The sequence below is a fragment of the Musa acuminata genome, chromosome BXJ2-4, assembly GCF_036884655.1.
Source record: "Musa acuminata AAA Group cultivar baxijiao chromosome BXJ2-4, Cavendish_Baxijiao_AAA, whole genome shotgun sequence".
Classification (NCBI taxonomy): domain Eukaryota; kingdom Viridiplantae; phylum Streptophyta; class Magnoliopsida; order Zingiberales; family Musaceae; genus Musa; species Musa acuminata.
Window position 1 is genome coordinate 36,036,943 of NC_088341.1, and position 11,747 is coordinate 36,048,689.

The following is an 11,747-nucleotide window of genomic DNA, read 5'->3' on the forward strand; positions in this document are numbered from 1 at the left end:
AAGCAGCTGGATTTAGCCAGAAATGACATGATCAGACAGGAACCAGGCAATAAGATTGTAAAGGAGAGAGATCATCGGGGTAGTGATTTAGTGCTGGCTATTGGCGTGACTTTATCTACTTGTGTTACTAGCAGCAAGTCAAGTAAAAGACAATGCATGTTACACATGAAAACCTTGTTGAATCTCAAGATTCAACTCAAAATTGTGTGTTAGTGTTGCAGGATGAGGATATTAAATGGAAGGGAGTTGGAACAACTTGAAAATCTTGATAAGATCAAAGAAAAAAGAAGTCTGTCCTCTCGCGTGGAGAAAATTGGATTTGATTGTGAACAGGCGTCAAATGGCATGGCTTCTTCTTTGTTTACAGTTAGTTCATCAGTTCAGAGTCAATTTAATCAGGTGAACTCTTGCATAAAGTGAATTTTCTTTGTTTATTCAGACATTCTGCTAGCTTTTTGTTACATCAAAGCATTACTCAGTAGTCAACTTTCTTTACAAGATTCTCTTTGCTTTGATGCATATTGTATTAGTTAAAAGGAAGCGTTATATATGTTTTATATGTTATTGCATTATCATGATTGATTTATTAATGTGGAACTTGTTCTTTGAACTTGGGAATCAATTAAAATGTTGCTTAAAATAACTTCTTCTAAGCATATGTACTTTAATTGCAAATCTATCCGCTAAGAAAATTGAGTACCAAATAGCTGCCTTTCTATTTCCTCAAAAAGATCTGTCAATGTAGTTTTGGAAGTCAATGAAGTAATTAATGAGCTTGATCTGTTTCTGATTTTTACAAAGTGGATAATTCAACACTTCAATGTGTCATACTTGTGTTCAACAGATTCTTTGTAAATGTTATTTGCCAGACTGTGTCCAATAATTAAATTAGCAAAACTTATCTTTGTCCATGCAGTTATATGACAAACTTCTTTGGTAAACAACAAATTTTATGCTTCTGTATGTTTTTAGATAGAATATTTTTCTTATTGTCGAGCTCTGTATTTGTATCTGAAGCTTGCTTAGCATCAAAGCTTGAACTTGTCTCTTCTTTGAATAAAAAGGGTATACCTAGAAGCTTTTTGAATACATTATATGAGCAATGAAATATCTTTGAAATGTGTCTATTAATTAGAGAATTTTTACAAACTTTGTTGAATTAACAAATTAAAAAGAGTTCCTAAATGACAGTATTCAAGACGTAATCTTCTTTTTAGTGTATTGCAAATTCTTCAGCTTTTTCCGTTGGGTCAGTGAGATGATAGACGTGCTTGATTGGAAGTACCTAAGCTAGAGAAGTTGATGTAACTTAATCTTATTACTTGGTTGCAGGCAGCAGGCATAAGCTATAAGCCTGAAATTGATATGAAGGCAAAGCCTAAATCAGGTATTATCTATATTCCTGCAAACTTCTGAATCAATTATTCATAGTGCTTGGCCTAATAGCATATCCCTCATTACAACTTTATTGTTATCATGATTTCCTTTGTTGCATATGAGATGTAGGACACATGAAACAACAAAAGATGCTGCCAAATCAGAGCTGTACAAATTCATTACATGATTTTGAATGCTTAAAAGCCACATTTCATCATGTAACAAATGCAATGCAAGAATCAACAGTGACAAATTTAGGACCAGGCTCAGAACCAATCGAAAAAAGCACCTAAATAACAAAGACAGGCTAATAAAATAGTTATCTCCTTGAGGGGAGAAGTGATTGTTGGACTCTGAGGTCATATATTATATTGTATAGTTTTTTGGTTGTCTAAGCTTGCATTACTGCTTCAACAAAATGCAGAGAATAGAAAGAAAAAGTAGTTTATTTGGACCATAAGATGGATGCATAAGCCGCTGGCTTTTTAGTTGCAAACCATCATCTGTGGCATCCAAATAGCTTGAAACAAAGCTGAGTGATATCAGATGAGAATAGGATGGTTCCTATTATCTATAACCAAGTTTATACTCAGAATATCTCCATTTTTGTTGCTGGGTATACATGAAGTACCAACTTATTCTTAGGAGAAAACACTGAGATCTTATTTCTTGTTCTGTTTAGCAAGATGGAATAGTCCTATCAATATAATGGAAACTAGCAATGTGACTGTGATGTGCAGCATCTTCTTTCCTGTGTTTTTGAGTGTCAGATTTTTCATTTGTCATCACCAATAAATTTGCTAGTCATTTCTTTCATATGCTAACTGCCTATTGGACAGTAGAGAATTTTCTTGTAGAAAGGTATACTATTTTACAGACATTGGTTATGCTAAACCAGAAAGTGTGTCAGAGGAAGAATAGTATGGTTTTTAATTAACAAGATTCTGCAGTGGCAATCATGCCATACTTTTATAGATTTCACATAACAAGCGTACTAAGGGGTTCATTATCACCATATTCAAGTATTGCTTTGCCAAAGTTGTGAGAAATCCTTTATACTTTGAGATCATCATCTGTGCAACTTTTCTTTCCCTTCCATCATCTGTACAGGCAACACAGTGTTGTGCTGCCTGCAACACATCATCTGCCAAATCCACTGGACATTTACTAACCGTGCCTGAAATATAACTCTTCTTTCTTCACCATGCTTGACAAGCAACAGGATTTGAACCTGATGACCTTTATATGGTGGTAATGGTCCCTGATACTACCTGCATTTTTTTCTTTGCCTCACACGTGGCTGCTCAATTAGGTGGTGATAAAATACATGGCCTTAATTGTGGAGGGCATGATCACCTCCAGCTCTTAGGAGACCCACACTAGTCTTCTCTAATGATGTCAATAAGAAGGCTAATACCTTCTCCTTGAAGCCTGCCACTGTTAGTTCATGCACATGACCGTCCCACTCCATTTCTGGTTCCTACTTTTCAGCTTAAGGTGCAATTCCAGCCAATCCAACAGTGGCATCAGACACATCATGCAGGGCAAATGATCACCACCACGCTGCTGCTCCACCCCATCTGCTCTTAAGCGCCTCCTCTTCATGCAGTCTTCGAGTCTAAGCCAAATGGAGAAGGCTCAGCATGGAACAAGGCTTTTGGAAGAGCTCGATCTCCTCGAGAAGCCCAAGGTCTCGGAGCCGGCGAGCCGAAGGAATGTGTTCTGCTTCTGGAAGTGGAAGGTGCTCCGATTCCTCGACGGCTTTCGGAGGCGGGGATCGCACTGCGTGGTCTGCCTCCAGGTCCATCAGATCGACGGCTTGCCGTCGGCCATGGACGGCCGGGTCCTGGTCGTGGGCTGGAAGACCAAGGGGTGCAAGGGGGAGCACACTCTCCCGGTTCATGTTTGCGGAGGAGTTGCCGGCTTCGATGAGATCTTCCTGCACTACTGCATCAGCGACGTGCAGTCGATGCTGGGGAGCTTCACCGTTTGGGCCTCTTTGGTCGATGCCGCCGACTGCGATCTGGGTACTTTTCATGTGGATTTGAGCGAGTTCGCTACTGCTACCGAGAATTCGAACTCCGCGTTCGCCGGGAAGACGATGAGCTTCGTTCTCGGAGGCGTGGCGGGTGGTGGAGCACTGAGGCTGAGCGTGTACTGCAGGACGTTGGAGGACGAAGCCGGTGATCGAATCGGTATCCATTCGCGTACGGCAAGTCTTTCATTTCATGCGGTTCTCACGACCTGATGCTACGTCTTCCGTGACTCATGCAGGCCAAAAGCAGGCGAAGAGCAAATGCTTCTCGTGCCTCCCTGATCTCGGTGGTTGCATCAGGAGCTCCCCGATGACCTTCTGCGCGCGCAGGATCCCCTCCCTCCGCTCCGACCACGGCTTCATCACCTTCGAGAACTTGATCGCGGGGTGTCCTCCGATCAACGACGAGGACGGAGGCTTCATAACGATCGAGAAGGGCGGCGTCGGCTCGCGGTCGAGGCGGCCTCCCTCGGACCACCTGGCGAACACCGACGATGACGAAAGCGGCGGGCCCGAGGATGAGCAGCCATGCCTCATGACAGAACTCAACGAGGAACTCGACGACGACGACGACGACGACGACGACGAAGGGGTAGAGAACGAGTTTCTTAAGATGTTGGAGGCGAATGACGAGCCATGGAAGAAGGAAGCTGGAAAGAGCTTGAGCTTAAGCTTGGATCTGAGCGCAGACTTAGACTTGGATTCGTTGATAAAGGAAGCGGAGATGGAGCTGAAGAAGGCGGCACAGGCGTGGAACAGCGGAACCGGGGCAGCTCTGCTGCTGGAGAAGGAAGAGCACGAGGAGCTGATGAGGAGATGGGGATCGAACGAGCACCGTTCTTCTCCAGGCTGCTCCGGGCTTCATGCCTTCGGTAGTCCTCTCTAGTCTGAGATGATGTAATCTTAATCATATGTTGCTCGACAATCACAACGTAATTGTTATTCTACTCCTCAAGTTAATGTCACGTGCTTGTCACGTGGACCGAATGTAGACTGTACATCTGCATCTCCTGCGATACGCACAATAATTTTCTGTTTGACTTCCGTTAGTGCCAAAGCGAGGACCACCGTCTTTTTACAGTTGTGCCACTATCTCGAAACCATCTCGCGTTTACGTTGGTACGTCACTGTTGCGCCACCTCCCGCCCAGTATATTCTCCGCACCTCGATCTCCCTCCCCCATACTCGCATGGATTCTCCCACCATCGCCCTCCTCCTCCTCCTCGCATTCGCCGCCTCGCTTCCGTCCACGGAGGCGGCTGCATCTGGCCGGCCTTCGGAGATGGCGGCGAGACGCATCCCCACCACCCTCGATGGCCCGTTCCGGCCGGTCACCCGCCGCCTCGACCCTTCCCTCCGCCGCGGCAGCGACGACCTTCCCATTGATCATCCCCGCCTCGCCAGGAAGGTCAGGCCTCCCTTCCCCGAGCAGATCGCCCTCGCCGCCTCCTACTCTCCCTCCTCCATCTGGGTATCCTGGATCACCGGTACGGAGCCCGTCGAGGTTGGCCCATGCCGATTTTTGGGTGTTCGGTGGGATCGGGTCTGGGGTTGATGTCTCGAATCGTGTTTTGAGGCGCAGGGGATGCGCAGATTGGGACGAATGTGACTCCGGCGGACCCGTCGACGGTGGCCAGCGAGGTGTGGTACGGGGAGGAGAGCGGGAAGTATTCGTTCCTGGAGAGAGGGACGGCCACCGTCTACAGCCAGCTGTATCCCTTCAAGGGCCTCTTGAACTACACCTCCGGCGTCATCCACCATGTGAGGCTCCAAGGTGATTCGTCCTCTGCTTCGTTCTGCCTTGTGAAGATTGTTCTTGATTCTGCTACTCTATATCTTAGCTCAGGTGAATCTAAATTTGCACACATAAATTTCGTGGCTTAGAGAATCACAAATGCCAGTATCAATATTATCTTTGTGACTTCTCCAAGGTGATGCTGTCAAGAATCACGATGTTGCTTGTGACAGCATTGGTGATACTGTAATCATGATGGGTTTTAGAACTTGGTCTTCTGGAGTAGCTCTGTAAGAAGTCGTCATGTCAGCTAGAATTCTTCTATTCAACGACTGCAAGCATAGTGTATTAATTTTCGATATGACTTCCAAACCCAGTGTGTATGTTTTATGTGTACATAGTCTCTTATATACCTTCTGGTACTGACAGCATTTCATTTTCTTTAATTTTTAGAACCTTCCTTGTTGCTGACTAATAGGTCTTTACTGTCCCAGAAGTACACCATGCAATATATTTGATAGCTCACAATTTTGTTCTTACCCGTATCCTCTTTCAAGTTCTTTTATCTGCTTGTTAGAATTGGGTATGATATCTCATTCTTAAGTTTCTTCTGAAGTAACAGGAAGATCTTGTAGTCCACATAGAAAATCTTTAGCTTAGAATGTTTACCATATTGGAAAATGGTATGGTATTGAGAAACAATATAATGGGGGTTTGCCACTTCAATATAATAAAGGGTTGTTTAGTTTTTTGTGCTAGCTGGTATTCTAAAGTCTACAATTGCTTTTTTTTTTATGAGGATTCCTCACATTATACAATAAGAGATATCAATTATAAAGATGATTATTCATGTTCAGTTAGTAATTCCATAAAAGGGATTTTCTCACCATTATCAAATATTTGTTTCAAAATTTTGAGACAGGTTTTAAACTGGCTAATAAGTTTGGTGAACATGTAAAGATGGATGTGTGTAAATACTAAAGGGTTCTATCGCTCTATGAGAACCGAATCCATTAAAGTACATGAGTAGCAACACTGGCGGATAGACCTGTGGAAAATCAGCTGATGTTTGTCTGTCATAACCAGTAAATATAAGGAAAGCCACGATATGTAGATGTCTCTGGACTTGTCTTAAAAAGAAAATAAGAAGGGGAAGTTATAAGAGAGCTTGAGCAGAAAATGTAGGTCATTTTTACTTGCACAAAATCTTTGAAGAAGATGCTGCTGGTATTGGCTAGCTGTTGCTGGATCTGGTGTCTCTGTTCTTAGTTATTCTTGTGTTATCATCTAACATTATTCTTTTCTATATTACGATAGTTGTGTGGATAGATGTTGAGAACTTTTACTTTCTGAAATTGTCTTTTCTGTATTATGGTAGTTCTGTGGATACTGCTGCTTGAAATCATAAATTGGTATATTTAGTTCTACAGAATCATCGTTTAAGATGTGTCCTGCATTAATAATGATAAATTTAATTATGCTTCCTCTCAAGAATGGAAATCACGTCAAAGGGATGAAAGTATGATGAATGAGAAACCTGTTATATGGCTCTTAAATCTTGACAAATAATTTTCAATTTCTCAAATAATATTAAGTTTTTAACTTTTCAAAGTAAACTTATACCTCTTGATAATGAATATATTGAGTCTGTTCACCTTGATATTGATGCTGGTAGGATAACAAATTCTACCACTTTGGTAATAGACACCTTGATATTAATTCTGGTAGGATAAGCACTTCTACCACTTCAGTAATATGAAAAGAAGTGGCATGAGGTAGTCCTGTTTCATGCTGTAGCAACTTATAAGGTGGAGGGTTTATTTCTAACTTTGTGCATTAGAGGTAAATAAAACTGATAAACAGCCTCTGTTCTACTTTTTGGTAAAGAAATACTCTCCAATAATTGATTCTTTTAAATGATATTGTTTATCTTGAATCTATGTGCAATGTACACTACCAAAGTGAGCTCTTGAAACATTGCATGATAATCAATAATTTTGGATTGTTTTGGAGGATCTCTTCAAGGTTGTAAAATCTATTTTTTCTTTTATTTCATGTAGGCCTCAAAACAGCAACAAGGTATTATTATAAATGTGGTGACAGCTCCTTGATGGCCTTGAGCAAAGAGCATAGTTTTGTAACATTACCCTCATGTGGCCCAAGATATCCTCATCGAATAGCAGTTATTGGAGATCTCGGTCTGACAAGCAACTCAACAAGTACCATAGATCATTTATCTAAGAATGATCCTTCAATGATTTTAATGGTAGGAGACTTAAGCTATGCAAATCAATACTTGACCACAGGGGGCAAAGGAGCTCCTTGCTTCTCGTGTGCATTCCCTGATGCACCCATTAGAGAAACATACCAACCTCGCTGGGATGCATGGGGGAGGTACCAATTAACTTGATAATTTTTAGTTTTCATTTTCTGAATATTTTTAACTGTTTTAGTGGATCCTGCTTCCACTTATTTTAATTGAGGTGATATGCTTTGTTTCACACCTATTTGTTCAACTTTTTCGTTGTCACCGACTGCAGATATCTGTTTGAAGGTGAAGCAAAGTCATTGTGAAAATTTGTTTTGCATAATGCTACCCAATCTAAGTTGAAATCAATTAAATCCAATGCATAATTTCTTAGAGTTTGTCATAGGTAAAATCGTCTCTCTAACTGTGCATTGCAATTCAATTTGCATCAACTGCATGCACAAACTATAGACTGGATGAATAGTGATAGAGAGGACTTATACATGTGGATAAAATGAAATTTATACTAGAGTCAATGGGTACAGTCACAAGAAGTTCGAGTCATTATGGGAGGGAGGAGAATGTTGATAGATAAATTGATAGTATTTCAAAGGTAGCTGGCTCTAGGCCTATAGTTCCAAACTAAAGTGAGTTGGTAGAATATTGTGTCTAACACTCTACCATCACTTCTAAGAATGTGAATAAAACAGGGTTTGATACATCCATCACCACTAAAATGACTAGTAAAGAGAAATTAAAAGAGAGAAAAGTTGGTTCTGCTATTGTTTGAACTTTGAAACCTTATAAAAATGGCCCTTTTACCTTTATTTGATAAGTTTCAGAGAAGTAATCTATATCAATTCAAACCATTGTTGATATTTGCTCTATCTCAACCGTGCCTTTTGTGGTTTGGTGCTTGCACTGCAATGTCAGTCAAACTATCATATAGCAGCTATTATTGTTTAAGAACTCATTTCTTTTAATCTCTTAGTATGTACTTGCACTGTAGCAATGTATGTTGCTCTAATAATTTGTTCATTGCATGTTTTTCTTGCTGTTGATGTGGCAAAAAAAGATTTCTTCTCAGAGATTTTGTCCCTAGTAAGCCCAGGAAAACAATTATGTTATATTAGATTATTGCTACAAGTATTATTCAAGAAGCTAACATCCATACTTGTGTAGGTTTATGGAACCTGTTATATCAAAGATTCCCATGATGGTGATTGAAGGGAACCATGAAATTGAGCCACAAGTTGACGGGTTGACTTTTAAATCTTACTTGGCACGGTTTGCCGTTCCATCACAAGAGTGTGGCTCCAATAGCAACTTCTATTATTCATTCAATGCCGGTGGAGTCCATTTTATAATGTTGGGCGCTTATGTTGACTACAACATGACAGGTGGCTGATTTGTCACTTTGATGCCAAATTATCAGTCCACCTCTGTTACTTTGACAACCAAGTTTTGTTTTTTCTCTATTATCTACTGATGTTTAATTTCATTCTGTCACGGGAAATTGTTCTGTTGCTATGGTCCATAATCATCACACTGACTTACTGCAGGTGCTCAATATGCTTGGCTTAGAACAGACCTGCACCATGTCAATCGCCAAGTCACCCCATGGGTTATTGCTGCTTGGCATCCGCCTTGGTATAATAGTTACTCCTCTCACTATCAAGAATTTGAATGCATGAGGCAAGAAATGGAAGGACTCCTATACAACTATGGTGTAGATATAGTCTTTTCTGGGCATGTAAGTAGCCAATCAGCTTTGTTTTGGACTATAACTATGGTCTCACTAGATATTATCAGATAGTAGTTCTTTTTATTGTGGCTTTTGGGAACCTTGTATCTTATGCAATTAGTTAATGCAAGTGAAGCATCTATGTGTTTATCATTTCTTAAAAAGTCTCTAGGCAGTAAATAAAACTTGTACCATATGGCGTCATACAAAATACTGTCTATTGTCAATTGATAGGGAACAAATTCAGCTATCTAGTTCCGCATGGTAATAACATAGCTTAATTGCAGATATAGACACATTATTAGCAGCATAGATTTGTTAATTGAGCACAAAAATTGCAGAGAAGATGAGAATGTAGGAATAGGAAGTGCATTTAAGAGTGCAGAATGGCTTTTAGGAGCACAGAATGCATTTTATGCTATTTTATAAGTCACTTTTGTCAGATAATGGCAATGAAAAGAAGTCACTGTGCTCAATTATGAGGCAAGTTTGCTTTGTAGGGATCCGTTCTCTCAGGTTCATCATGCAAACTTCTCTTATAATAATGATATATATCATATCAATTGCACTCTTCGTTTTAGTTCACATTATCTATGCACACATCATATTCAAGCATATGTAACTTGAAAACTTTGCACAATGTTTTGTTTGGAACAATCGGGGAGCTTGCCAGTTGCTAAGGTTATTGCTTCGCATTCCAGTTGGCATAGCTGAGATCAACACACATGCACATTATGTCGATTGTACGTATAATGGTATTAGTAGGTTTTCCCTTATTAGAAAAGATAGTTATATTGTTTTTGCTTATGACGGCATGACTGTGGAGCAAAAAATATACTTTTGCTGGATCTGCACCCACCTCCAACTAATATCCACAAATGGCTTGTTTTTTATAATATATAACATGATCATATGCATAGATAGTTTTCGTAGTTGTTGGTTTTACATATGACCACATAATTGTTTCTCCATGGGCAAAAAAAGAATGAATAAATAAAAAAGAAGACATGTATGAATGGTTGACCTTTTCTTCTTCATGTCCAACAGGTCCATGCTTACGAAAGGATGAATCGAGTATTTAACTATGCATTGGATCCATGCGGCCCAGTTTATATAACCGTAGGTGATGGTGGCAACATTGAGAAAGTCGATGTTGAGTTTGCAGATGATAATGGAAAGTGCCCTTCAGAAAGCGATAACATTCCAGAATACGGAGGTGTCTGCCACCTGAATTTTACCTCAGGCCCTGCAAAGGGAAAATTCTGCTGGGAAACCCAGCCGGAATGGAGTGCATTTAGAGAAAGCAGTTTTGGTCATGGAATCCTGGAGGTTTGAATTCGTACTTCCTCATAAACTTATCAATCTATCATGTCCTATAAATTGTCATTAGAAGCACCACTTGTTTGATGAAACTAATCCTTTTTTGAACCTTGGAGCCTTGGACAGCAGCAGTCATCAACTTTCTTCTTGAATTTTGATCAGATGTTTGTGTGTTCTTTTCGTTTCACAGGTTATAAATTCGACTTATGCCTTGTGGACTTGGCATCGAAATCAGGATGCCTACAAGGAAAGCAGAAAAGGAGATCAAATATATATAGTGCGACAACCGGAGCTTTGTTTCATGAAAAGCGCAAAGATTACTAGTGAAAACTGATAAGCTCGACAGCCAATAACATGCAAGGAATTATGAAGTTGACTATGATTTCAGTCGAAACCATGAGACCACTCAGTATAATCTTTGCTTGATCTTACTATCTGCAGCAGTAGTTTTGCTACACATGACAGAATCCAATCTGTCTATCAGTGTCTGAACAATGATATATATAGCATGTAGTATGTTGTAGGATTCTGTTTTCTTTTCTACCAAAAAGTTCCAGAATGGATTGAGATCTTGAGACTTGCAGCAATCCTATCTATTAATCTGCATGATGTGATAAGCTTATCAAGGTGCAATGTGCGTGGTAATTAAATTCAAGGACGGTAAGCAGACGGTCGGTGTTCGCAACGAGCCGTTAGCGAGGCGTCCGTTCGGGCGACTTTGCGTGTTGACCGATGGATGGTAAGCTTACCTTCGGGTCATTGGTACGCGTCTTTTGCTTTTATAAAGAGTGTCCGTTCCACTGCGGTGAATGTAAGAAAGCAGGACTCGAGCGATTTGACGCCAAAAATATTTTTTTGGGGCCGCTTTGCTTGCTGACGGTCTTACGGTAAGCGTACGAGGTGGTGGCGACATCCTACGAAGCGCCTTGTATATTTATTTACACAAGCATAATAATAGCCGATCTAATTTCATAATTAATTATCAATGAAATTGCCTTAATTATATAAATAAATAAATAAAGGAAAATAATATATACTAAAATAATAAAATTAACCAAATAATTACTATGCAAATATGAAAATATTCATGGAAGTGATGCCGATGGTAAATCTAGTCATCAAGATACGTGTGATAAGATAAAAGGAAATAATATCTGAAAAAAGTATTTCTAAAACTATATACTCGTAAATTTATTTTCTTGCATCGATCTTTGGGCGTTAAGGATTTGCTCACCGATAGCGAGAATAAAAGACACCGACTCGACTGATTTGATTGCTAACTTATGGA

At 40.2% G+C, this 11,747-nt stretch overlaps 2 protein-coding genes across 4 annotated transcripts; both read left to right on the forward strand.

The window, feature by feature from the left end:
* Positions 1–262: 262 nt before the first annotated feature.
* Positions 263–4,447, forward strand: LOC135610586 (uncharacterized). Of its 3 annotated transcripts, XM_065105260.1 has the most exons (4): positions 263–399; positions 1,333–1,387; positions 2,869–3,572; positions 3,652–4,447. In XM_065105260.1, the coding sequence occupies exons 3-4, from the start codon at positions 2,981–2,983 to the stop codon at positions 4,296–4,298; spliced, it is 1,239 nt and encodes a 412-aa protein (XP_064961332.1). In that variant the 5' UTR covers positions 263–399; positions 1,333–1,387; positions 2,869–2,980; the 3' UTR covers positions 4,299–4,447. The 3 variants fall into 3 exon arrangements, with proteins under 3 accessions (XP_064961332.1, XP_064961330.1, XP_064961331.1); XM_065105258.1 differs by lacking the exon at positions 263–399 and having other exon boundaries at positions 1,314–1,387; positions 3,652–4,435; XM_065105259.1 differs by lacking the exons at positions 263–399; positions 1,333–1,387 and having other exon boundaries at positions 2,850–3,572; positions 3,652–4,435.
* An 88-nt stretch (positions 4,448–4,535) lies between these two features.
* On the forward strand, positions 4,536–11,034 carry LOC103980239 (purple acid phosphatase 23). Its single transcript, XM_009396568.3, has 7 exons — positions 4,536–4,899; positions 4,995–5,186; positions 7,208–7,541; positions 8,578–8,795; positions 8,958–9,148; positions 10,187–10,468; positions 10,650–11,034. Exons 1-7 carry the CDS (start codon positions 4,602–4,604, stop codon positions 10,791–10,793), a joined length of 1,659 nt encoding a protein of 552 aa, XP_009394843.3. The 5' UTR covers positions 4,536–4,601; the 3' UTR covers positions 10,794–11,034.
* The last annotated feature ends 713 nt before the right edge of the window (positions 11,035–11,747 follow it).

Excerpts from the sequence above, each read along its gene's own strand:
- LOC135610586 (XM_065105260.1), top strand. The coding sequence starts at position 2,981 with ATGCAGTCTTCGAGTCTAAGCCAAATGGAGAAGGCTCAGCATGGAACA. Across the intron at positions 3,573-3,651 it reads CGAAGCCGGTGATCGAATCG|GCCAAAAGCAGGCGAAGAGC; the intron begins GTATCCATTCGC and ends TGACTCATGCAG.
- LOC103980239 (XM_009396568.3), top strand. The coding sequence starts at position 4,602 with ATGGATTCTCCCACCATCGCCCTCCTCCTCCTCCTCGCATTCGCCGCC. Across the intron at positions 9,149-10,186 it reads ATATAGTCTTTTCTGGGCAT|GTCCATGCTTACGAAAGGAT; the intron begins GTAAGTAGCCAA and ends CATGTCCAACAG. Across the intron at positions 10,469-10,649 it reads TTGGTCATGGAATCCTGGAG|GTTATAAATTCGACTTATGC; the intron begins GTTTGAATTCGT and ends TTCGTTTCACAG.